The 25,019-nt window shown below is 44.5% G+C and overlaps 1 protein-coding gene across 1 annotated transcript in view; it reads right to left on the bottom strand.

The window, feature by feature from the left end:
- The window catches only part of LOC111953859 (histone-lysine N-methyltransferase 2D-like), a 127,963-nt gene that overhangs the window by 69,367 nt on the left and 33,577 nt on the right, over window positions 1-25,019 (bottom strand). The window contains exons 3-6 of the mRNA XM_070435669.1: window positions 24,595-24,683; window positions 18,619-18,766; window positions 14,619-14,837; window positions 4,335-4,599 (exon numbers count right to left, since the gene is read on the bottom strand). Coding sequence (XP_070291770.1) covers window positions 4,335-4,599; window positions 14,619-14,837; window positions 18,619-18,766; window positions 24,595-24,683 — 721 coding nt within the window. The remainder of the gene's footprint in view (window positions 1-4,334; window positions 4,600-14,618; window positions 14,838-18,618; window positions 18,767-24,594; window positions 24,684-25,019) is intronic.

The raw sequence follows: 25,019 nt of genomic DNA, 5'->3' as shown, positions 1-25,019 counted from the left end.
TCTCTCTCTCTCTCTCTCTCTCTCTCTCTCTCTGCGATATGGCCACAATCTCAGAATATTTGGTGGCATTTTATGTTTTTTTTTAATAATAAAAGTTCTAAACCTGCTTTATGAGTAGTTCATGATCCTAGGGCGGCAACACAAATAGTGATTTCAATAGGGCTTTCTCCATTCTGATTATTTTGACATGATGGTGCAGACAGAGACGCGGTTACCCTGTTTCTAGCTCCTTATAAGGATTTCACTGCACCTGCAATAACATCTGTAAAACCGTGTACATGATCAATAAACTTAGATTTGATACTGTTCAATCACACGTCAAACTAAAATTATTTTCATAAATATCGTTGGAAACATTCTTATCTAGGCCTACACCAGCACTGGTACCAGGCTGTATTAGCTAGCTACATGTGCGCTAACTCTTACTACATGAAGCAAGCTAGCTAGCCAGCTAACTAGCAATTGGCGGCTAACAATACATTTTAACCGGAACTTGCTATGAAAAGACAAATTAGCAGAGAGTAGTTAGCAGACGGTAAGATACAAACTAATATTGAAGTTATAGAACGCTTGTAGAAAGCAGCATCGTTGTCACCAACATCTTTCTGCATTTATCTGACCATACAGACTACAGAGTGAATGGCAAGAAAGTGCTTGTCAAATCAAATCGAATTGTATTTGTCACATGCGCCGAAATGTGAAATGCTTACTTACATACAACTCCCTAATCAACAATACTTTTAAGAAAAATAAGTGTTAACTTTTTACTAAAATAAACTCATTTGAATAGCTGTTCAGGAGTCTTATGGCTTGGGGGTAGAAGCTGTTTAGAAGACTTTTGGACCAAGACTTGGCACTCCGGTACCGCTTGCCGTGCGGTAGCAGAGAGACAATCTATGACTAGGGTGGCTGGAGTCTTTGGCCATTTTTAGGCCCTTCCTCTGACACCACCTGATATAGATGTACTGGGCCGTACGCACTACCCTCTGTTGTGCCTTGCGGTCGGAGGCCGAGCAGTTGCCATACCAAGCAATGATGCAAATATTGAAATACCGTTATAGAAGGTAAAGTTAAAATCGGTCCATACATCAATACCAGTATAAAGTAAAATATGGTATAATCGCCCTGTCCTAGCTCAATCCCAAAAACACAAACTCCGAGTGCGCACCACCAAATAAGTCAACATAGTTGGGCAAGTCCAACATTTCCACTTCCTCAATGAAGTCATTGCATTAGTTCAGAGTTTTATTTTGCCTCAACCAATATCAAGACAGCAAATTACAAGCTAGAATAGTAAATTATCTATAATGTGGCCTCCCTTGCACCCTCACATTACATTGTGTTAATGACAAAGTTCAGCTGAGAGAAATCACAGCAGATACTAGAAGCACGATATGATATTATCACAGTACTTAGGTGCCGATACGATATATATTGCAATTCTTACGATTCTATATGTATTGAGATTAGATACTGCGATTTTATTACAATTTGATGTTCCAAACATATTGCTAACTATATGTCTGTTGCAGAGAGGCAAGAGAGGGCACGAGAAAACGTTTTGATCAGTCAGGGAAATAAAAGTAGCTAATAGCTACGGTGTCGCTATGGTGACAAGTGAGCTGAGATAAGGCGGGGCTTTACCTAGCAAAGACTTATAGATGACCTGGAGCCAGTGGGTTTGGCTACAAATATGTAGTGAGGGCAGTCAAGTCTGGGGTGAACCAAGGGCTATATCTGTTCTTAGTTCTACATTTTTTGAATGCTTATTTAAGATGGTGAGGAAAGCACTTTGAAAGAGCAACCAGGCATCCTCTACTGACGGGATGAGGTCAATATCCTTCCAGGATACCCGGGCCAGGTCGATTAGAAAGGCCTGCTCGCTGAAGTGTTTTAGGGAGCGTTTGACAGTGATGATGGATGGTCATTCGACCGCTGCCCCATTACGCACGCAGGCAATGAGGCAGTGATCGCTGAGATCCTGGTTGAAGACAGCAGATGTGTATTTAGAGGGTAAGTTGGTCAGGATGATATCTATGAGGGTGCCATTGGTTACGGATTTAGGGTTGTACCTGGTAGGTTCCTTGATAATTTGTGTGAGATTGAGGGCATCAAGCTTAGATTGTAGGATAGCTGGGGTGTTAAGCATGTTCCAGTTTAGGTCACCTAGCAGCATGAGCTCTGAATATAAATGGGGAGGCGATCAATTCACATATGGTGTCCTGGGCACAACTGGGGGCTGAAGGGGGTCTATATCAAGCGGCAATGGTGAAACTTGTTTCTGGAAAGGTGGATTTTTAAAAGTAGAAGCTCGAATTGTTTGGGCACAGACCTGGATAGTATGACAGAACTCTGCAGGCTAACTCCACCCCCTTTGGCAGTTCTATCTTGTCAGAATATGTTATAGTTAGGGATGTACATTTCAGGATTTTTGGTGGCCTTCCTAAGCCAGGATTCAGACACGGCTAGGACATCAGGGTTGGTGGAGTGTGCTAAAGCAGTGAATAAAACAAACTTAGGGAGGAGGCTTCTAATGTTAACATGCATGAAACCAAGGCTTTCACGGTTACAGAAGTCAACAAATGAGTGCTCCTGGGGAATGGGAGTGGTGCTGAGGGCTGCAGGGCCTGGGTTAGCCTCTACATCTCCAGAGGAACAAAGGAGTAGTAGGATAAGGGTACGGCTAAAGGCTATAAGAACTAGTCGTCTAGTCCGTTCGGGGCGCAGAAGAATATATTCAAGGCATAATGTACAGACAAGGGTATGGTAGGATGTGAGTACAGTGGAGGTAAACCTGGGCATTGAGTGACGATGAGAGGTTTTGTCTCTAGAGGCACCAGTTAAGCCAGGTGAGGTCACCGCATGTATGGGGGGAGGAACAAAAGGGCTATCTAAGGCATATTGGGCATGGCTAGGGGCTCTACAGTGAAATAAGACAATCACTAACCAAAACAGCAATAGACAAGGCATATTGACATTAGGGTGAGGCATGTGTAGCCGAGTGATCATAGGGTCCAGAGAGTAGCAATAGATGAGTCAGGGAGCCAATTCAGTAGTCGCTACTACGCTAGGCTAGCTGGAGACGCGGCAATTCTGACAGCTAGCGGGCCGGGGCTAGCAGATGGGCCTCAGGGGATGTCGCAACGTTAGAGCCTGTTGAAACCACCTCGGATGGTTACGTCGGCAGACCAGTCGTGACGGATCGGCGGGGTTCCGTGTCGGCAGTAAAGGGTCCAGGCCAATTGGCAAAAGAGATATTGTAGCCCAAGAATTGGCTGATAGACCTCTTCGGCTAGCCAAGAGATGGGCCTAGCTCGAAGCTAGCTCCAGGCTAACTGGTGCTTGCTTCGGGACAGAGATGTTAGCCAGGGGTAGCCACTCGGATAGAAGCTAGCTAGCTGCGATGATCCGGTGTTAAGGTTTAGAGCTTGCGGTAGGAATCCGGAGATGTGGTAGAGAAAAAGCAGTCCGATATGCTCTGGGTAGATATCGCGCTGTGTAGACTGGCAGGAATTGACCGGGCTGAGGCTGGCTGATGTATGAGTTAACGGTGAGGACCACTACCAGCGGCTAACTGACTACTAGCTAGTAGCTAGTTAGCTGGCTAGCTCCTGATGGGGGTTCACGGTTCTTAAGTATAAAGATAGCAGATCCGTACCACATTGGGTGAGGCAGGAGATTATCTTCAATCCATAGATAACAAGTGAGATTAAAATTTTTACGAAGAAAATGATAAATACATGGCACAGGACAAGACAAATAAAACACATTTGACTACTATGCCATCTTGGACCTACGCCGGAGTGATGCTTCATGCAAATGTTTTTGATCAGTAGGTAAGTCCCAAATAGAAGGCAAACTGATTTTTTGTCATCTGTAGCATCAGACGCCACTGACCATCCAAAACAAGCTCAATAACTCAATGCATGCTACACACTGCTATTGAATATGCAGTAACCTGTATGACAGGCCTATTCTATCTTAATTTACCATTCAAATAAAATGATGACCATTATGTTGTTATACAGTTAGATTGGTAAAAGCAAAGTTAATTATTGTTTGATTAAAACATTTATGCATACATGGCTGTCTCTGGTAAAAAATTAAAAATAAATTACATTTTCAAATTGAATGATGTTGACCTATAATAAAATCGGCCATTGGCCATCTTGACCCCCCCAAAAAAACAAATCGGTAACGGGCATAAAAAAATACGAATGTACACAAATACTGAGCTCGCAAAGAAACACATTGCTGATTTGCTGGTCACTTGTTTAAAGAGATCGGGGGCATGTGCACTCCCACACCCCAATGGATTGTCTGTTACATCTCACCTCTGTGCTCCCTGAGTCTATGGCTTTGTCCACGTAGAGCAGTGAATCCTGGGCCTCGCCGCGACACACACCCTCGGACCAGGCGGCACAGTGCAGATGGGCACAGCACTGGCCTGTGGGGTCAAACAGGGACTGGACATTGATGTCGTCGGGGAGGCCGATCTGACCCAGCTCGTCCCAGAACTTAGCGGCCTGTTCCTCGCTGAAGGGGTCCGTGCTGCCGGGTGCCGAGGAGGAGTGGAGACCACTGTCCGGAGAGCTGACCCTGGGGAGGGAGGGGGCAACAGGTCACGTTCAAGATCAAGTTTATTTTTCACCCACATAGCAGTCAAACCGAAATGTAACAGCATAAATGTATGTAAAGAACAAACAAAGGACCTACACTAACACTACTAAACATCAGGTATGGCACCAAAGAACAAAACTGGCTAATAGAAAAAGAACAACGAGAGAGCCTTGTATCCAATTTATGGGGATAGCTTTGTGGCAGTCCATAGTAGGGATTAAAACCCGGGTAACCGGGATTGTCCCATCACAATTCCCGATTTTTTTTTAAATTAACATTTCCCCAATGTCATGCAGCAGCAAATTTAAATATTAGCCATTTTATTTTTGCCAAACAGGTTGACACATGGAAACCTTTAGCCTAGCGTATTTACGTCACACAAAGTCGCCATAAATTCAAAGCACACGCATAATTGACACTAACAGACCGAAAACAAGACCCAAATGCAGTTTAGAGTTCTCATCAGAACTGAACATTCGATCCCAGTCTGACACAAGCCTTGTGAGCTGAAGCCCGAGCCCAGGCCTGGTCCGACATCACAGAAATTACATGAGCCCTAACACGAAAAAAAGCCAGATTTCTAGAAAACAGTAGGCTACATTGATTTCACTCAACTTTCTGTTGTTTTCCCTGTTAGTTACCACTATCAACGTTTCACTTTACTGTGGCAATTGTGATCGGATCAATGCAATATTAGCCACTTTCAATGCAAAATACTGAAACAAAATGAAATATGCAAGAGATTTTGTTTAAGGCAGAACGCATCATAGTAGGAATCTACTGCGCACGACTCAGCCCATACAATACACATGTGTGACATAACCAATTAGAGCTGCAGTAGGCCTATATGCAAACAGACCATTGCTATATACATATCTGTGCCATTTACTTTGAACTGGACTGTGGTCGTGAGAGGATGCGCTTGTTTTGAGATAAAAGTAAGAGCTGCATGTAGCCACGTGTGCACATTTTGTTCATATCCTTTGCTAGTTAATAAGTTATTAGCCCAGTTATAGATACTTTGTAGTCCAGCAATAGGGGGGGGGGAGGGCGGGGGGGGGGGAGTGATTGCTTCTTTACGAAGAAACACAAAACATGTACAATTCGTAGAACCTCGAAAAGTGTAGTCAGGTAAAGAGCTTGTTTGTCTTAAAGGAGCAGTGTTGTATTTTGAGACATGTTTGAATAAAGCAAAGTAGCCAATAGGCAGAGGGTAGCATGATTTGTCTGATTCTCTGTAATCATGGTATGAGAAAAATAATGCATTTTATTTTGTAAAGTGGTTTCCTGCATCAAACTCAAAGACATTCAAACACCTACTTGTCTGATTAACAAATGGATAAACAGGTTAATATCAACCCCTGCATGTTTTTTTCAAAAGTCTCATGGCATGTAGGCCTACATTGAACACCACAAAATGGCTGTTACTGTAGGCTGAATGACAGAACCACTATTTTCATGTCAATACATTTTCTCTATTGTTTTTGATGGTAGGACCCACTGGTAGGCCTACATTATGATCAAATAGCCACAGTAGCTTACTTGGCACTGTTACAATTGTAACAAAGCGGGTACAGCCTCAGTGTTCACAGTAAACACGTGCTGGAAGTTGCACAGAATTTTCACAACGTTCAAGTTTGCGCTCAGCAGACCTGAAATTTGCTCAGCGTCAAAATAAAGTAGAGGGAACATTGCTCATGATCATCTTTATTTTAGATTGATCAAATATTAGCTGATTAGAACATTTTGCTAGCATGTCATAAAAGTGGATTTTGCTCTTCGTTTGCGTAGTAACATGTCCTACTTCCGACCAAAATTGAACAGCTTAGACACGAGACGTATACTACCTTTCAAAGGTTTGGGTCACTTAGAAATGTCCTTGTTTTTGAAAGAAAAGCAATTTTTTGGTCCATTAAAATATCATCAAATTGATCAGAAATACAGCATAGAGTGTTAAATGTTGTAAATTACTATTGTAGCTGGAAACGGCAGATTTTTTTATGGAAAATCTACATAGGCGTACAGAGGCCCAATTATCAGCAACCATCACCCCAGTGTTCCAATGGCACGTTGTGTTAACTAATCCAGTTTATTATTTTAAAAGGCTAATTGATAATTAGAAAACCCTTTTGCAATTATGTTAGCACAGCTGAAAACTGTTGTCTTGATTAAAGACGCAATAAAACTGGCCTTCTTTAAAATAGTATCTGGAGCATCAGCATTTACGGGTTCGATTACAGGCTCAAAATGTCCAGAAACAAAGAAACTCGTCAGTCTATTCTTGTTCTGTGAAATTGTCAAGAAACTGAAGATCTCATACAACGCTGTGTTCTACTCCCTTCACAGAACAGAACAAACTGTCTCTAACCAGAATAGAAAGAGGAGTGGGAGGCCCCGGTGCACAACTGAGCAAGAGGGCAAGTACATTAGAGTGTCTAGTTTGAGAAACAGACGCCTCACAAGTACTCAACTGGCAGCTGTATTAAACAGTACCCGCAAAACACCAGTCTCAACGTCAACAGTGAAGAGGCGACTAGATCTTCAGTTCCTTGGCAATTTCTCACATGGAACAGCCTTAATTTCTCAGAACAAGAATAGACTGACGAGTTTCAGAAGAAAGTTCTTTGTTTCTGGGCATTTTGAGCCTGTAATCGAACCCACAAATGCTGATGGTCCAGATACTTAACTAGTCTAAAAGGAGGCCAGTTTTATTGCTTCTTACAAAAGTAATTTACAACATTAACAATGTCTACACCTTATTTCTGATCAATTTTATGTTATTTTAAAATGGACAATTTTTTAAAGATTTTCTTTCAAAAACAAGGACATTTCTAAGTGACCCCAAACTTTTGAACGGTAGTGTATGTGGCAGGGTCTACAGACAATCACGGACTACAAAGGGAAAACCAGCCACGCCACGGACACCGACATCTTGCTTCCAGACAAGCTAAAACACCTTCTTTGCCCGCTTTGAGGTTAACACAGTGCCACCGAGGCGGCCCGCTACCAAGGACTGTGGGCTCTCCTTCTCCGTCGCCAACGTGAGTAAGACATTTCAGCGTGTTAACCCTTGCCAGGCTGCGAGCCCAGACGGCATCCCAAGCCGCGTCCTCAGAGCATGCGCAGACCAGCTGGCTGGAGCGTTTATGGACATATTCAATCTCTCCCTATCCCAGTCTGCTGTCCCCACTTGCTTCACGACATCCACCATTTCACCTGTACACAAGAAGGCAAAGGTAACTGAACTTAATGACTATCGCCCCGTAGCAATCACTTCTGTCATCATGAAGTGCTTTGAGAGGCTAGTTAAGGATCATATCACCTCTACCTTACCGGACACCCTAGACCCACTTCAATTTGCTTACCACCCCAATAGATCCACAGATGATGCAATCGCCATCGCACTGCCCAATCCCATCTGGACAAGAGGAATACCTATGTAAGAATGCTGTTCAATGACTACAGCTCAGCATTCAACACCATAGTACCCTCCAAGCTCATCATTAAGCTTGGGGCGCTGTGTCTGAACCACACCCTGTGCAACTTGGCTCTTCAGTAAGTCATTCTACTGTCAATGTTTGTCTATGGAGATCGCATGGCTGTGTGCTCGATTTTATACACCTGTCAGCAACGGGTGTGGCTGAAATAGCCGAATCCACTAATTTGAAGGCGTGTCCACAATTTTTTGTGTGTGTGTGTGATGTGATCGATCTATATATTTATTTATATATAGTGTACCTTGACACTTGCCTACTGCTGAAATGCTCTGAATTATTTGAGGAGCATGATAACGCTTAGAATTTATGAACGGCCTGTTTTGCAATTCACAACAATGTCATTGGCGATCAAAGTTACTCTATCATTACTAACTATATCAGTTTCACTTGCTGTGAAATCTTTACAAAGTGGCGCAGCCAAAACCGCAATGTGGCACAGCGACAATCTTACTTTGGGAAAACCCTAAAATGGTGACCCTATCTTGATTTTAAACACTTAAATAAGCACTTCAGATTTGTGCTTTATTTCCCGGGACTCTCGGGATAAAGTTTCACTACTCCCGGTATTACACTACTCCCCGTATTGAAACTTGGTAGACTTTTTTGAAAAAAATATATCCCTAGTCTTAAATCTGGCTTGATATCTGTGGCTGGTTGGGATAGGGGATGGGACATTAACAACTGTTTTAACTGATTCTATGGACAATGATAATTGCATTACGTTGTCCTCCATTGATCAAGTCGTGCTCATTGACATTGTAAATCCCCACCATTCTCTCCCTCGGTAAGAAAGCGTCAGGGTAGAAGTTGCCCTTTGGCTAATGCACAAGAACTGGCTGTTCGAGCCCACACACACAAGCCAGCCTGACACACAATCTCTCCCTCTCTCATCCCCACCGGATAAAGCCTATTCCAGGATTTGGGGAATGGCAGTCTGGAGTAAGCTCTTTTCCCAGCGCCAGGAAGCAGTAGGGTACTGGGGATGAAAGGCTACTGTATACTCCCCCTGCCACAACATCTGTATACGCCTTAATAAAAATAACTATATTATACGGTTGTGTTGATTAGGGCGTGCAACGGAAAACATTTTTAAACACTATGCAACAGAAAACGTAGATTAGGGTTTCAGGGAATTTTCTTCCATTTGATGCCTAATGAACACACTCCCATTAAGGTTACTATACGCTGTGGATGGGGGGGATGAGAGGAGGATGGAGGACGATCAAACACTGATGGGCTGTGGCTCTGACATGCAACCAAACCATACATCAAAAGCTCCATCTATGAATTTAAGAGTGGTGACATTTCCCTACTACAGTGTTCACCCCAACTCCAGTCCTCAAGTAAATATTGTTGTTGTGGCCACCGGACAAGCACACCTGATTCTACTTGTCAACTAATCATCAAGCCCTTGACAAGTTGAATCAGGTGTTTTTGTCTGGGGCTACGACAAAAGTGTTTGCTGGTGGGGGTACTGGAGGACCGTCGTTGGGGAACACTGCCCTACTAGACCCATCCCTCAGCTTTATAGCAAACCGAGATGCAGGGCTGCCGTTGGGCTCAAAAACGAATTACAGATTGTGCCTTAAAGGGAAAGCATTCCAAATGGAGGATTTGGTGGTGAAGGATGCAATGAGGGTTGGCCTCGTAGGCCCGAGACAAAAAGCCTAATGTGCAATCTCCTATCCCTTTTCCTCCACTTTCTCCCTCTCGTGTTCGCTCTCATTTTGCTCAGCTGTGGCTCGTACCTCTTTGTCTGAGCACATTCCGCACATAAATGTTATGTTCGGCATGAAAACGCTGCTGCTTTAAAGAGATAAATAACCTTCTGGAGGTTATGGACGCGTCTTGTAGACAATTTGATCATATGCAGATCTTTTGGCCCCAAACATTGGCCTTTTATTTTCACAACCATACATAATTCCATTGGAAATGAGTATGCTTTTGGAGAGGGATTGATGTGAATGACATATATGCAGCTTATTTGTGTGATATCAACAGCTTTTCCATGTGTTCATTTACCATAAAGAATCAAAGTGTTCAATCAAAAAACTAAATTTGTTGAGTCAGGCCAAACTGTTCGCTAAAGAATCCAACCATTGAGTATTCATGAGGCTTTTTAAAATTAGGCTTTTTAAAATGAGTCATATTCATCAGGGCACACCGTAGGAAAACGTTTCAAAACGTTGTGCAACGGACAATAAAAAGGAACGTTTTTCCAAACATTTCATTCCTTTTCATGCGTAGTGAACGCAACCCCAATTTTTCTGTCTTATCTAAACGAAGCCCATCTCCCACCTTGGTGGTTAATGAACGTGCTGGCGCCGTGTGTAAATACACTGTGGTCTTACTCTCTCTCCCTGGGACAGATGCCTCTCATTAGACAGAGTAGTGTTTCATTAGGCCTGTGATTACTTTGGGCCTGTCAGTCAAAGTTACTTTTAATTAGATCACCTTAACGAGACCCTAATTAGCAACTACACACACATTCAACACACAGGGAATTAGAATATAGAGAATGAGACAGACCGATGTACGAACCAAAGTATGCATGCATATACCTACACACAGAGGGAAAGGACAAACACAAAATATATACACTGCTCAAAAAAATAAAGGGAACACTTAAACAACACAATGTAACTCCAAGTCAATCACACTTCTGTGAAATCAAACTGTCCACTTAGGAAGCAACACTGATTGACAATAAATTTCACATGCTGTTGTGCAAATGGAATAGACAACAGGTGGAAATTATAGGCAATTAGCAAGACACCCCCAATAAAGGAGTGGTTCTGCAGGTTGTTGGTGACCACAGACCACTTCTCAGTTCCTATGCTTCCTGCCTGATGTACATCAGGAGACGTGGAGGAGGCCGTAGGAGGGCACAACCCAGCAGCAGGACTGCTACCTCCGCCTTTGTGCAAGGAGGAGCAGGAGGAGCACTGCCAGAGCCCTGCAAAATGACCTCCAGCAGGCCACAAATGTGCATGTGTCTGCTCAAACGGTCAGAAACAGACTCCATGAGGGTGGTATGAGGGCCCGACGTCCACAGGTGGGGATTGTTCTACAGCCCAACACCGTGCAGGCGTTTGGCATTTGCCAGAGAACACCAAGATTGGCAAATTCGCCACTGGCGCCCTTTGCTCTTCACAGATGAAAGCAGGTTCACACTGAGCACATGAGCACATGTGACAGAGTCTGGAGACGCCGTGAGGAACATTCTGCTGCCTGCAACATCCTCCAGCATGACCGGTTTGGCGGTGGGTCAGTCATGGTGTGGGGTGGCATTTCTTTGGGGGGCCGCACAGCCCTCCATGTGCTCGCCAGAGGTAGCCTGACTGCCATAGGTACCGAGATGAGATCCTCAGACCCCTTGTGAGACCATATGCTGGTGCGGTTGGCCCTGGGTCCCCTAATGCAAGACAATGCTAGACCTCATGTGGCTGGAGTGTGTCAGCAGTTCCTGCAAGAGGAAGGCATTGATGCTATGGACTGGCCCGCCCGTTCCCCAGACCCTGAATCCAATTGAGACACATCTGGACATCATGTCTCGCTCCATCCACTCAACGCCACACCACAGACTGTCCAGGAGTTGGGCTGTGCTTTAGTCAGGTCTGGGAGGAGACATCCGCCACCTCATCAGGCATGCCCAGGCGTTGTAGGGAGGTCATACAGGCACGTGGGGCACACACACTACTGAGCCTCATATTTTGACTTGTTTAGGAAATACATATCAAAATGTTGATCAGCCTGTAGTGTGGTTTTTCCACTTTAATTTTGAGTGTGACTCCAAATCCAGACTCCATGGGTTGATAAATTTGATTTCCATTGATATTTTTGTGTGATTTTGTTGTCAGCACATTCAACTATGTAAAGAAAAAGTATTTAATAAGAATATTTCATTCATTCAGATCTAGGATGTGTTATTTTAGTGTTCCCTTTTATTTTTTTGAGCAGTGGTATATTATTTTTTTTAACTAGTCAAGTCAGATTAAGAACCAATTCTTAATTACAATGACAGCTACCCGGGCAAACTTGGATGAAGCTGGGCCAATTGTGCGCTGCTGACTCCCAATCACGTCGGATGTGATACAGCCTGGATTCGAACCAGGGACAGAAGTGACGCACGCCTCTTGCACTGAGATGCAGTGCCTTAGACCGCTGCGCCACTCGGGAGCCATATGCACAAGGTAATCTGTCATTGAGGTCACGCACCCCTTACAACAACTGTAGTCATCTTATCAACAGCCAATACCACATGCAGGGAGAGTGCAGTTTCATCCATGTCTGGTTAGGATAATTCTCTACCCATCTCCTCTGATCTCGCCAAATCGGTGATTCATTGTGTTGCTATTCAGGCCAAAACAGAATGGGGTCACTAGGCTCAGTTCCCGTGAACTGTCCCCAGACCACCTTAACACTCTTCTTCTCCAACACAGTCCCACCTTAACACTTCTCTCACACAGTCCACCTTAACACTTCTCTCACACAGTCCACCTTAACACTTCTCTCACACAGTCCACCTTAACACTTCTCTCACGCACGCTTGTTATTGTTTTCATTCTTCAGCTCCCCGTCTAGAACTGGCACGGCGCCAGCCCTGGACTGACTGACCAATCATGGGGCTCCAACGAAACAATGCATTTGGGCCGCGTTGTCCCCCTGTCAGGAACCTTCCTGGGTGAGAGCATTACGTCACCGCCCCCTCGGGGAGGGAGGAGACACTCGATTGGGTGTCTTCTGACGGGAGGTCTTTGTCAACAGTGGATCACGTGAAGCTGAAAATGATGAGAGAGAGAGAGAAAGAGAGAGCGAGGAGAGAGTAGAGTGACAGGGAGAGAGAGCAAGAGAAAATAGAGAGCAGAGAGCAGGGCTGGAGAAGCTAGTAGGGCCTGCCAGTGAAATTCTCTCTTCCTTCATGGATTTTTATCCTCCACCCCATCCACCCCTCAGTCCCTTCCACCCCTCCAAGTAACTAATCACTGGGGCATTTTCAGCACCACAATAATTGACCCAAATTGAATTTGAGCGCCTGGGTTCATTAGCATGCGTTCACTTATTTGGGTCACGGTACTCCATCTATCTTTCTCCCTCTCTTTCCCTCTCTACCTACATGCCTCAAACAATGCACAATGGGGGAGAACACCAATTTAGTTTGATGGAGAAACTTGGACACAGTGGTTAATCTGTTTCCAGCCAGTTAGAGGCAAAGCCATGGGTCGAATTCATTAGAATACAGCATAGCAAAAGGTTTTGCAATATAAAAGGAAAATTTGCATTTCCTATTGGACAAGTTCATATAGGCACCAAACGGACAAACATTGAGGGACTAACAAATATAACCCTAAACAATATTTCAGAGTAATTATTTCACTTCTTTAGGTTCTTTGGCTTCTATGGTGTGAGTCTGGGAGAAGTCTACAGTCTATAAACATAACAAATATGCTTACACATTTATTTACCATTTCCAAGCCACATATTTGATCAGCAACAGGTCCAGTAGGCATGTTTACGTGTGAACACATGCTCACAATAAAACAAGGTGGCCGCCTCCTCAACCTAAGTAATGCCTCCACCGCCTCAACCTAAGTAATGCCTCCACCGCCTCAACCTAAGTAATGCCTCCACCGCCTCAACCTAAGTAATGCCCTTCACCTCCTCAACCTAAGTAATGCCTACCACGCGCCTCAACCTAAGGTAATGGCCTCCACCGCGCTCAACCTAAGTAATGCCTCCACCGCCTCAACCTAAGTAATGCCTCCACCGCCTCAACCTAAGTATATGCCTCCACCGCCTCAACCTAAAGTAAATGCCTCCACCCCTCAACCTAAGTAATGCCTCCACCGCCTCAACCTAAGTAATGCCTCCACCGCCTCAACCTAAGTAATGCCTCCACCTCCTCAACCTAAGTAATGCCTCTACCATATAATCATGATGTAACCATCTACACCTCAAAACCAAAAACAACCACTTTAATGAACTAACAAGTCTGTATGGAAAATTCTATGCCTGTTCTGTTACCTACTTGGCAGCGTGTACACCCACACAATTCTGAAGTGAAGTAGACACCTTCCCTGGTGCAATTTCAGCTGTCATTTACTCTCCAACCAAATCAATGGCAATAGTGATAACAAAGTGTAGCCTTGAAACGGTCATTACATTTACAGTGAGTCGAGCAGACATTTCTGCTTCCCTCCAGGTTTAAAATGAAGACGTGTCTAGGTCTCAATGACACCCTAGACGAGTATGATGTACTTAGCTAACACTTTCTCCCAAAAAACGTGCAACTCTTGGGTCAAAGCTGGGGAACGGGAATTTGAGAGACTCAAAATGGATTCAAGAGAATTAATACCACTAAGAGAATCAACATTGTCAAGTCAAGCCATCATAAACACCACCATCACAGAACAATCAGCAGTGTGAATAGCCACTGCAAGCTGAACGGCCATTGTAAGCCAACCCAACAACTACGTTACGCCAATGTTTGAGCCAACTTACTTTTTAAGGCCCCTCACGCCGTCGCGCTGCCCTGCGCTCTTGGTGTCGTGGTGGTCGTCTTGGAAGTCATCTTCGTGGTAGTCATCGTCCTTCTCCGAGCTGCCTCGTCGGTTGCGGATGTGCAGCGGCACGTAGCCCGGCGTGGGGCCAAACACCATCAGGTCGCCCTGGCCCAGGAAACTCCTCTCGCCACAGTAGCAGAAGGCACACAGCTTTTCACTGCAGGGGACACATAGGAAAGACACAGGATAAGCAATGGCTAGTGTTCATTAGGCACCAAAATGGAAGAAAATGGACTGAAAAGGAGAGTGACTTGTCCAATAAGAAACGTGCATTGTTGTTTTGTTGCAAAACGTTTCAAAGATGACCCTGCTCTCTGTACCACTTATTCCCAAAACTGAAACCAATATAAGTATTTTTTTAAATGCGTGGGGGTGGTAGGGAAACACTGCCCCAAAAACAAGCTCTACCTACATACCAACAGAGGTTGAAAATACCAATAAAAGACAGTTTGACAACACCCACACACCGAGCAGCCATATTCTTTCAATCTGATACACTGACGTGCTGCCAACCTGTAAGGTAAATGCTGACAACTAAAACAAACAAAAAATTAAATTAAAAAGGAATTACAGAGATATGCAGTATATATTTAGATATTTGCTTTGTAAAAAACTGGTTGTTATTAGGGACCCTTAGCATGCTGTACTTTATTCTAAATCTATAACTACTGTTCCCTGAAAGACGGAAACGAGGTACAACTATGGAGAGTCGCATTGTGACTTCGGTTAAAGAATCTAAAATCACGTCTGAAATCCGCACCTCACTGGAAGCTCCACCTTCCACAGGTAATAAGCGTGAGGCTCAGATTCATTCCTTCAATTCAATACCGCTCTTCACCGAGGCCAGAAACGGGCGGCACGGGGCCACGTTTCCCTCCTTCAGAGAACAGTAGTTATGTCATAACGTACGTTCCCTTTCAGCAAGTCAGCAATCTGGGTATTGCACACAGCGAGCTGCCTAGTTACTTTCCCATGTCCCAGCCGTAAGCACCCTGTGGGCTACACTAGGAGCAGTGACATCCAAGCAATAAAACCTGGTGACACCCAACTCGTTGAAGGACAAATATCTCCTATAGTCAACCCTTTAAACGATGCCCAAAACACTGCCAGAACCCTTGTGGAGTGGGCACATACACCGCTAGCTAACCTTCGCCACTGTATGCCAGGTAGACACCCTCCACAATCCAATGGGAGAGACTTCGAGATGGTGACCGCCCAGACAAAAAGCTGGTCACATAAACGGATATCCCAGGGTCCGTTAAATGTACATGTGTAAAGTTCGCACCGGACACAGGGCATCTAACCTTGCTCTTCACAAGCAAAATGACAAGCCTCACTTGGTTTAGGAGTTAAGATGCGCTCCGGTAATCGGCTGGCACCAGTTACTGGTTTTACATTATGAACACCTGCTCTTTCCATGACATTGACTGACATTGACTGACCAAGTGAATCCAGGTGAAAGCTATGATCCCTTATTGTCACTTGTACAATCCACTTCAAAATCAGTGTAGATGAAGGGGAGGAGAAAGGTTAAAGAAGGATATTTAAAGGATATTTAAGCCTTGAGACAATTGAGACATGGATTGTGTATGTGTGCCATTCAGAGGGTGAATGGGCAAGAAAAGTTTGAAAAGCCTTTGAACGGGGTACGGTAGTAGATGTCAAGAACCGGTTTGTGTAAAGAACTGCAAAGCTGCTGGGGGTTTCACACCACAGTTTACCGTGTGCATCAAGACTGGTCCACCACCCAAAGGACATCCAGCCAACTTCACACAACTGTGGGAAGCATTGGAGTCAACATGAGCCAGCATCCCTGTGGAACGCTTTCGATACCTTGTGGAGTCCATGCCCTGACGATTTGAGTCTGTTCAGAGGGCAACGGGAGGGGTTTAGCAACTCAATATTAGGAAGTTCATGTTTTGTACACTCAGTGTATTGTTCAATGTTATAAAAACCTAATTCGTTATATAAACCTCATTCATTATTCTGTGACTTTAGCTAAAGCGCTTGTTTTTGCTGTGGTAACGCTTTGGTATCAATTACCGTGATACTAAACCTGGTATTGAAGTCAAAATTCAGGTGTCGTGACAACACTAGTAGTCGGATGTACCTGCACAAAAACAACATTTTTAAATCAGCTTTTTCTCCATCTTTTTTTAAATAGGGAGCCAACATGCTTTCAGCACTTTTATTTCCATGACTGATCAAAACACATTTTCTCATGCTCTCTCGTCTCTCTGCAGCAGACATATAGAGAGCAATATGTTTGGAACATCAAATCTCAAAATCGCAGTATCGAATCACAAAACATAGAATTGTGAGAATCGCAATACATATTATATTATCATATTATCATATATTATCATATCGTATGGTGAGGTCCCTGGCCATTCCCTATTAAAACAGTGTTGAATATAGTAGTCTTTATTCTTTTACGACAATGGTATACATGTTTTGGTACCCGACCTTAGCCCGACGAGCCCCGACATTATACATCAAGTTAGGGCCGGATAGGGCCAGTTCTTCCATCAATAACTAGGATACGGGCAGGGCATTACTAACATTTTGAAGCTGAGCCATTTGCTCGTGCTCTGCTGCGCAGTACAGTCATATCTGACTAAGAACATAACATGGTGTCAGAAGTGCATCAACATCGTCAAATAGAAAACAGGAGAGATTATTTCACAGAAAATAGTTTTGACGGAGATTAGAGTGACGAAAAGTAGCTAACTGCTGCTCTCTCATGTCTCGTCATTGAGCAGAGCAGCCCAAGTGGAGCCATTGCTATGAATATTCACAGACCCAGAGCCGCCATTAGCAAGCAGCGCGCAGGGAACGAATGACAGACAGAGAGGAGCAGCTAACGGATTTACTAACGGAGGAAGTTATTTCTGATTTCTGGTAGTGCCGGGCCTTAAATTGTAGTAGTGCCGGGCATGGGTAGGGTAGGTCCTGAACGTTGTGGCATGGGTAGGGCTCGGGCTTAAAATTCATGCCGTGCAGGGCTCTAGTGTGTGTGTACGATGAGTATGCATGTGCATATGTCTGCGCCCGTCTGTCTGACTTCCTGCATCCCTCCACATGTTGTCAGGGCCTCTCTACTGTACACTAGCGGGAACACAATCTCTACTAATTGGAACTAGTAAGAAAAAGCCATCCCCTTGTTTCTCTCGCTCTCTCCCTCCCTTTACTAATTACAGTAGCAGCCCTGCAGTCTGCAGGCTACCCCCCGATGGCCCCGAGACCTCTTTACCCGGCCTGCTTTTCCCTTCTACCCACAATCCCCAGCGCTCAATTATTTCCGCTGCTCGTTCCCCTCCCCCACCTCGTCTTTCTACCTCCCTCGCTTACCTTCCCTGCACGCCTTCCCCTCCCCATCCCCCGTCCCCCCTCCCCACCATGGTGGCTCATTCAAGCATGCAAGCACACTCCTCCCTCACACTCTCTGAAAATACCCTGTCCCTCTTTTCTTTTGCTTATTCCCTCTGTCCAATGCACACATTGGCCCACAATCATTTTGTTGGGTTGCACAAACACCTATACCCACTGTGTGTGCGTTGAGACATAAATATACACATGCTTTGCCCTCCATCCACTGTTAACCACACACCTCTCCCTGGACTCCTCACACACACACACAGCTGTGACTCAGCATGTCTGAGAGTCATTTTCTCACTCACCAATGCCCTCTCATTTCTATCCTCTCCTTCTCTATTATGTGACTACACACCCCCCCTCTCTCCTTCGCACTCTCCCTCCCTCTGAGAATGGCTAGAATGTCAGTCTTACTCTGCCTCTCTTACTGGAATCTCATTTTCCCTTTCCCTGCCGCCATCTCCTGCTCTGCCTTATTCTGGCCATCTGGCACGCACGCACACTCTTTCTATGTCACTCTCTTCCCCTCACCCTACTCAACTCACATTGTCTCTTCCTCTTACCGGACTTTGGCGTGCTCCAGGGTCGAGGCGGAGGATCCTGCAGAGTCCTCCGACATGGAGCGCTGGAAGAGTGGGGAGAGGGGTCTGTCGTCCCTGAGGCTAGGCACCATGATCTCCTCCTCGACATCCAGGACCAGCTCCTTAACTTCTGTGAGGAAAAGAGGGGGTAGAGGTCACACTGTTATTTATTCAAAACGCGGGAAACCACATTCAAAAAGCACTTAGTATGTCTCCTGACTATAACAGACCATTTAGTCATTGGACAGCAGTAGTGCTCACTACCAAATTATTCAAACTAGCAAAATCCAGGGTGACAGTTGACTTGTTTCTCTTTGGGAACACAGTTGACATAGGCAACAACACCTTATTCAGATGAAACCTGGTCTAGTTTCCCTCAGGACTCTTTTAGGAACACATTGTCAGATTTTTTTTTATTTATTGTGACACACGAGTTTGTCAGACTATGCAAACACAGAGTTTTTCATTCCAAACCATTGTCTATGCAAAACTAAGACCAAAGAAAAACAGAGTTTTGCTGAACAGCAAAAGGATTAGTCCTAACCCCTCACCTGCCAGTCAAAGGCTCAGTGCAACTGGCACCTCTGGGTTGTGTTCATTAACCACCAAATGGAATAAAACTCACTGAAACAGGGTGACTACCTGGACTTATAATATGGACTCACAATAAGAAGTGCTCATTTTCATTTTTCTGTTGGAAAACATTAAAACAGTTTCCATTGCATGCCTTAAATGAACATTACCCTGCAAACTTTCTCTATTCTAGTGTTACTAAAAGCAACACTGAGATTGTGTGGGCTTAGTGAATGCTTTGAGCTCTAGCAACCCTTTCAGTAGGAGAAGGGCTGTGAACTCCAGTCAATTCATCTGAAAATCACAAAAGCATTGCCGAAAATGTCACAACGCGTCCGGGCAAAAAGAGATGACGTGACCTTTACCTTGACCTTTAAAGCGACAAAAATGTGGCACTCTTTTCCGATAGAGTTGCTTACACAGGAGTTCAGGGGAAATAATAGCAGGCCAAATAATTTAGAGTTTAGAAACTTTACATCAAATGGGACAGACCAATTACATTTATCAACAATGCCTATCACTGTTGGCGTGTATGGGCAACATTTGTTTGCTTTCTGGTAATCAGTTGTGTTACATTCGATACCTCGGCTAGTAACTTCCACTGTTAATTCACACTGCCATCTATGCTCCACACACTGCCATCTATGCTCCACACACTGCCATCTATGCTCCACACACTGCCATCTATGCTCCCATGTGGGTTATTAGGGATAAGGTTGACGAAGTGGTCAAAACATGGTCACTAATAAACCACACGGGAGCACAGACTGCAGAATGCAGTCTCATTTTTAGCATTTGCTGATTGGTAGAAAAATAATTATAAAATCCATACAGTTATTGAACACCTTTGATCTTGTGGTTAGGCTAGTTACCGTCATTCTGGATTTTACATTTCATTTAAAATTATAACATCAGGAGAAATACATATGAAATATGTGAATTCACAAAATGAAGATCTGCAATTGTTCTGGAAGGACACACCTCTGTCCAGAATGAGTAGTCTAATATATCATTGTAATTATGAGAAACTCAAAATCTTTAGATTCCCTCTTGGATAAAACACCTTAGCAATATCAATAAGAGCCTTGATAAGGCCCTAGTCTCAGCGTGGAGCAGACTTCCCAGAGAGAGTTAATGAAATACAACACCCAGATTCTGATCCATTTCCTTCTTAGTTGTATATATTTTTTATAGGGTTAAATTAAGTCCTGAAACAGTAGGGCATCCAAAATCCTCAATCAGGCATTCACAATACTTTCATAAATCATTCACTCCGCTGCGCCACTTGAAAAGCCGAAAATGCGTTATTTTGAACCGTTGACCCGGACGTGATTCTCAACCACTCATTAAAGAGTGATAAGGAACTTTGCTTTTTTCCCCCCTCTTTCCCAGCGATGACATTCCTTCACTCTGGAAATGGGAGGATAAAATATATCCTTGTTGTAGCTCGCAAAAGCACTGAAGCGTACACACTGCATCTTTATTTTCTGTATTGTTAAGACACAAAACTCCATTCTTGGAGCAAAAGCAAACCCTGGTCTTTGGTAGCATTCTTCATAACTAAGAGGGAATACAAACAAGATGGCCCAGAATATGCATTAGAATATTGGCCTAAGGGAGACAACTAGGTGGGGTACAAGTAGAACAGGGACCTGATTTTCCCTTTTGACACTGACTCGGCCTAAGTCTATAAGGGGGGGGGGGTCATTTTCTTAAAGCATTCCACCTAGGAAAATCCCACTGCAAAAGCCCTGGAGTGTAATTAATAGCTAGGAAATTAATCTCCGGTCCGGCAAGAGGCTTTTGTAAGGGGTGGCATGGGGGAAGGGGGGCTGTGTGTGTTCGTGCACTGGTAAGGGTTGGCAGCACATTTTAGAAGTGGAACAGATCAAGTGATGCTATTGACGTTTGCTGGTGTGAAGCCTTGATCTCATCGTGCATTGGAGAAAACTAGGCAAATCACCATAACTAGGCATGGGTCTCAATACAATTAATTTCTTCCTCCCCCATCTGTCATTACCACAAACAGGTGAAAGGTTTGGATAGGCTTTAAACCTAGTGATCAATGAGGAGAAAGGAAACCACTTTACACTCGAGGCACCCTGTGACAGCAGCACAAAAGCAGTTAAAATGATTTGGACTTTATTTCTCTCCTTTGTGTGGCATTTGCCAAGCTTGTGAAGTCATTTACAGGTCAACAAAATGCCAGCAGCGAAACGCGAACCAACACCACCACCAACAGGGGAGTTGACCACGTTCTATCGCAAATATTATCCAGCCCTCTGGCAGTTGATTTACATAATGCATTCTCCGAAATGGCGCCTTGTTTTCCAAGGATGTTCTGCCTTGACGAAGTTGCATCCACAGAGCTATCGGGTTAGAAATGTTTGGGGAAGTGCACGGTGGGCCGGCGAGACCCCTGCAAGCAGCAGCTGCAGATGGCTTTGTAAACATGCCATAACGAGCCAGCGATTAGGCATACATTTTGGCTCTGTGGAAATACAAGTATGAACCGGCCTTTAGTCATCTACCATTTAGCAACGGATACCTCAAAAAGACATGGGGGAAGGTAGATTGTCTCTCTACAGACAACTTGAAGGCTATTGTCTACAGCAGTGGTTCCCAAACTTTTTATAGTCCCGTACCCCTTCAAACATTCAACCTCCAGCTGTGTACCTCCTCTAGCACAAGGGTCAGCGCACTCTCAAATATAGTTTTTTGCCATCATTGTAAGCCTGCCACACACACACTCTATACGATACATTTAATAAACATAAGAACGAGTGTGAATTGTCACAACCCGGCTCGTGGGAAGTGACAAAGAGCTCTTGTAGGACCAAGGCACAAATAATGATCAATAATTGTGCTCTTTATTTAGCCATCTTACATATAAAACCTTATTTGTTCATCAAAAATTGTGAATAATTCACCACAGGTTAATGAGAAGGGTGTGCTTGAAAGGATGCACATAACTCTGCAATGTTGGGTTGTATTGGAGAGTCTCAGTCTTAAATATTTTCCCACACACAGTCTACCTTTCTTTTTCATGCTAGTGAGGGCCGAGAACCCACTCTCACATAGGTACGTGGTTGCAAAGGGCATCAGTGTCTTAATAGCGCGATTTGCCAAGGCAAGAAACTCTGAGCGCAGCCCTATCCAGAAATCTGGCGGTGGCTTCTGATTAAATTCAATTTTCACAGAACTGCTTGTTGCAATTTTGAGGCTCTCTTGTTCAGATATCAGCAAGTAGACTGGAGGCAGGGCATGAAAGGGATAACGAATCCAGTTGTTTGTGTTGTCCGTACCTGCGTAATTGCACACCCAGCTAACTCGGGTGCTTCGCTATATCACATTTGACATTGTCCGTAAGCTTGAGTTCATTTGCACACAAAAAAATCATACAATGATGGAAAGACCTGTGTGTTGTCCTTGTTAATGCAAACAGAGAAGATCTCAAAATTCTTAAATCAAAGCCTCAATTTTGTCACGCACATGGAGATATAGTTGGAGAGTCCCTGTAATCCTAGATTCAGAACATTCAGGCGAGAAAAATCACCCAGATAGGCCAGTCGTGTGAGAAACTCGTCATCATGCAAGCGGTCAGACAAGCGAAAATGATGGTCAGTAAAGAAAACTTTAAGCTTGTCTCTCAATATTTAAAAAAACATGTCAATACTTTGCCCCTTCAAAACCAGCGCACTTCTGTCTATTGTAAAAGCGTTACATGGTCGCTGCCCATGTCATTGCATAATGCAGAGAATACACGCGAGTTCAGGGGCCTTGCTTTAACATAGTTAACCATTTTCACTGTACTGTCCAAAACGTCTTTCAAGCTGTCAGGCTTTCCCTTGGCAGCAAGAGCCTCTCGGTGGATGCTGCAGTGTACCCAAATGGCATCGAGAGCCACTACTTGCTCGCGCGTTACCAATCCACAATGTCTCCATCATGGCTATTGCACCATCAGTACAGATACCAACACATCTTGACCACCAAAGTCCATTTGATGTCACAAAGCTGTCCAGTACTTTTAAAATATCCTCTCCTGTTGTCCTGGTTTACAGTGGTTTGCAGAAGAGAATGTCTTCCTTAATTGACCCCCCATAAACGTAACAGACATATACCAGGAGCTGTGCCAGGCCCCCCATGTCTGTTGACTCATCCAGCTGTAACACATATAATTCACTGGCTTGTATGCGAAGTAGTAATTGTTTAGAAATATCTCCTGCCATGTCACTGATGCGTCATGAAACAGTGTTGTTTGATGAAGGAATTGTCTGTATGGTTTTTTTTAACTGTATTTTAGCTTTTTTGTCTGTATAGCATTGTCCCAGCCATATCCGTGGCAGCAGGATGAATTAAGTCCTCCACAATAGTATGGGGCTTGCCTGCCCTAGCCACTCGGTAGCTCACCATATAAGAATATTCTAGCCCCTTCTTATTAATGGTTTCTGTTGCTTTTATACATGTCTTACTACTCAAAAAACTCCTGTGGCTTATTTTTCAAATGGTCATGTTTTGTTTCTAAATGTCTGCGCAAGAGTGAAGGTTTCCACGAGAGAGTAACGGTTAATGTGATTGGATGTTAATTATTTGATTAGGCTACATGTATTTGACATTGTGTTATTTCGCTAAACTCTGGACGGTTTAATTTTATTTTTGGCAGTGAAACAAGGCTACTCAAGCGAGAGAAAACTCACCCAAATGTATAGCCCCGTTGGAAAATATAAATGTACTTTGAAAATGTGAAGATTAGTATTATTGAATCACATTTTTATTTGGTCTACCCCGACGACATTGCGCGTCCCCCAGTTTGGGAATACCTGGTCTAGAGGCATTGAGGAGGCAGCGGGTCTGCATCGCGGGGGCAGCGGGTCTGCATCGCGGGGGCAGCGGGTCTGCATCGCGGGGGCAGCGGGTCTGCATCGCGGGGGCAGCGGTCTGCCATCGCGGGGGCAGCGGGTCTGCATCGCGGGGGCAGCGGGTCTGCATCGCGGGGGCAGCGGGTCTGCATCGCGGGGGCAGCGGGTCTGCATCGCAGGGGCAGCGGGTCTGCATCGCGTGGGCAGCGGGTCTGCATCGCGGGGGCAGCGGGTCTGCATCGCGGGGGCAGCGGGTCTGCATCGCGGAGGTAGTGGTCGTGCAACAGCTCCAAAGAACTAAGTCTTAATGATGAGAGGCATTTGGTAACTGGATCAAATCTCCCCCGAATACCAACACCCCACCCTATCAGTGACGGCAGCCTAAACAAGCACACATGTATGAAGACAACAGCACGCAAATATTAAAAGAGGAACACGCATGAAAGCACACACAAAGAGGCACAGACTGATACAGGCATGTACACACACACAAACCTTTCCATGATGACAGAGACAGTCAACTCACCCATATCCTGCATGTTCTCTGCTTCGGCGGTCTCCGTCCCGTCCATGCTGTCCTCATCCTCAACCTGGGCTCGGCCTCTGCTACGGCCCCTGGGACACACACGGAGAGGAAACAGTCACTGATCTGATCTGCCTTTCAGGCTGTGCTCAAGGAGGAGCAACATTGTTACTTAGGTCTGCCTCACCAAATAAGGAGCTGCCTTTTGAAGTAGTATGAACAGTAATACAGGCATCAACAACATGTAAACAGCCATCGAGCTCAACCTCATAGCTGAGCTTTATTGCAAGAGGAACAGCCCATAAAGTCATTGTGGCAGAGGAAAAGCCCGTAAAGTCAGTGTGGCAGAGAGGAAAAGCCCATAAGGGTGGCTACGTTGAAGAATCTCAAATTTAAACAAATCAAAATGTATTTTATATTTGAGATTC

Source organism: Salvelinus sp. IW2-2015, linkage group LG27, assembly GCF_002910315.2.
Source record: "Salvelinus sp. IW2-2015 linkage group LG27, ASM291031v2, whole genome shotgun sequence".
In the NCBI taxonomy this organism is placed as follows: Eukaryota; Metazoa; Chordata; class Actinopteri; order Salmoniformes; family Salmonidae; genus Salvelinus; species Salvelinus sp. IW2-2015.
Note: the sequence above shows the minus strand (reverse complement) of the source record. Positions and strands in the feature narration are given on the sequence as shown.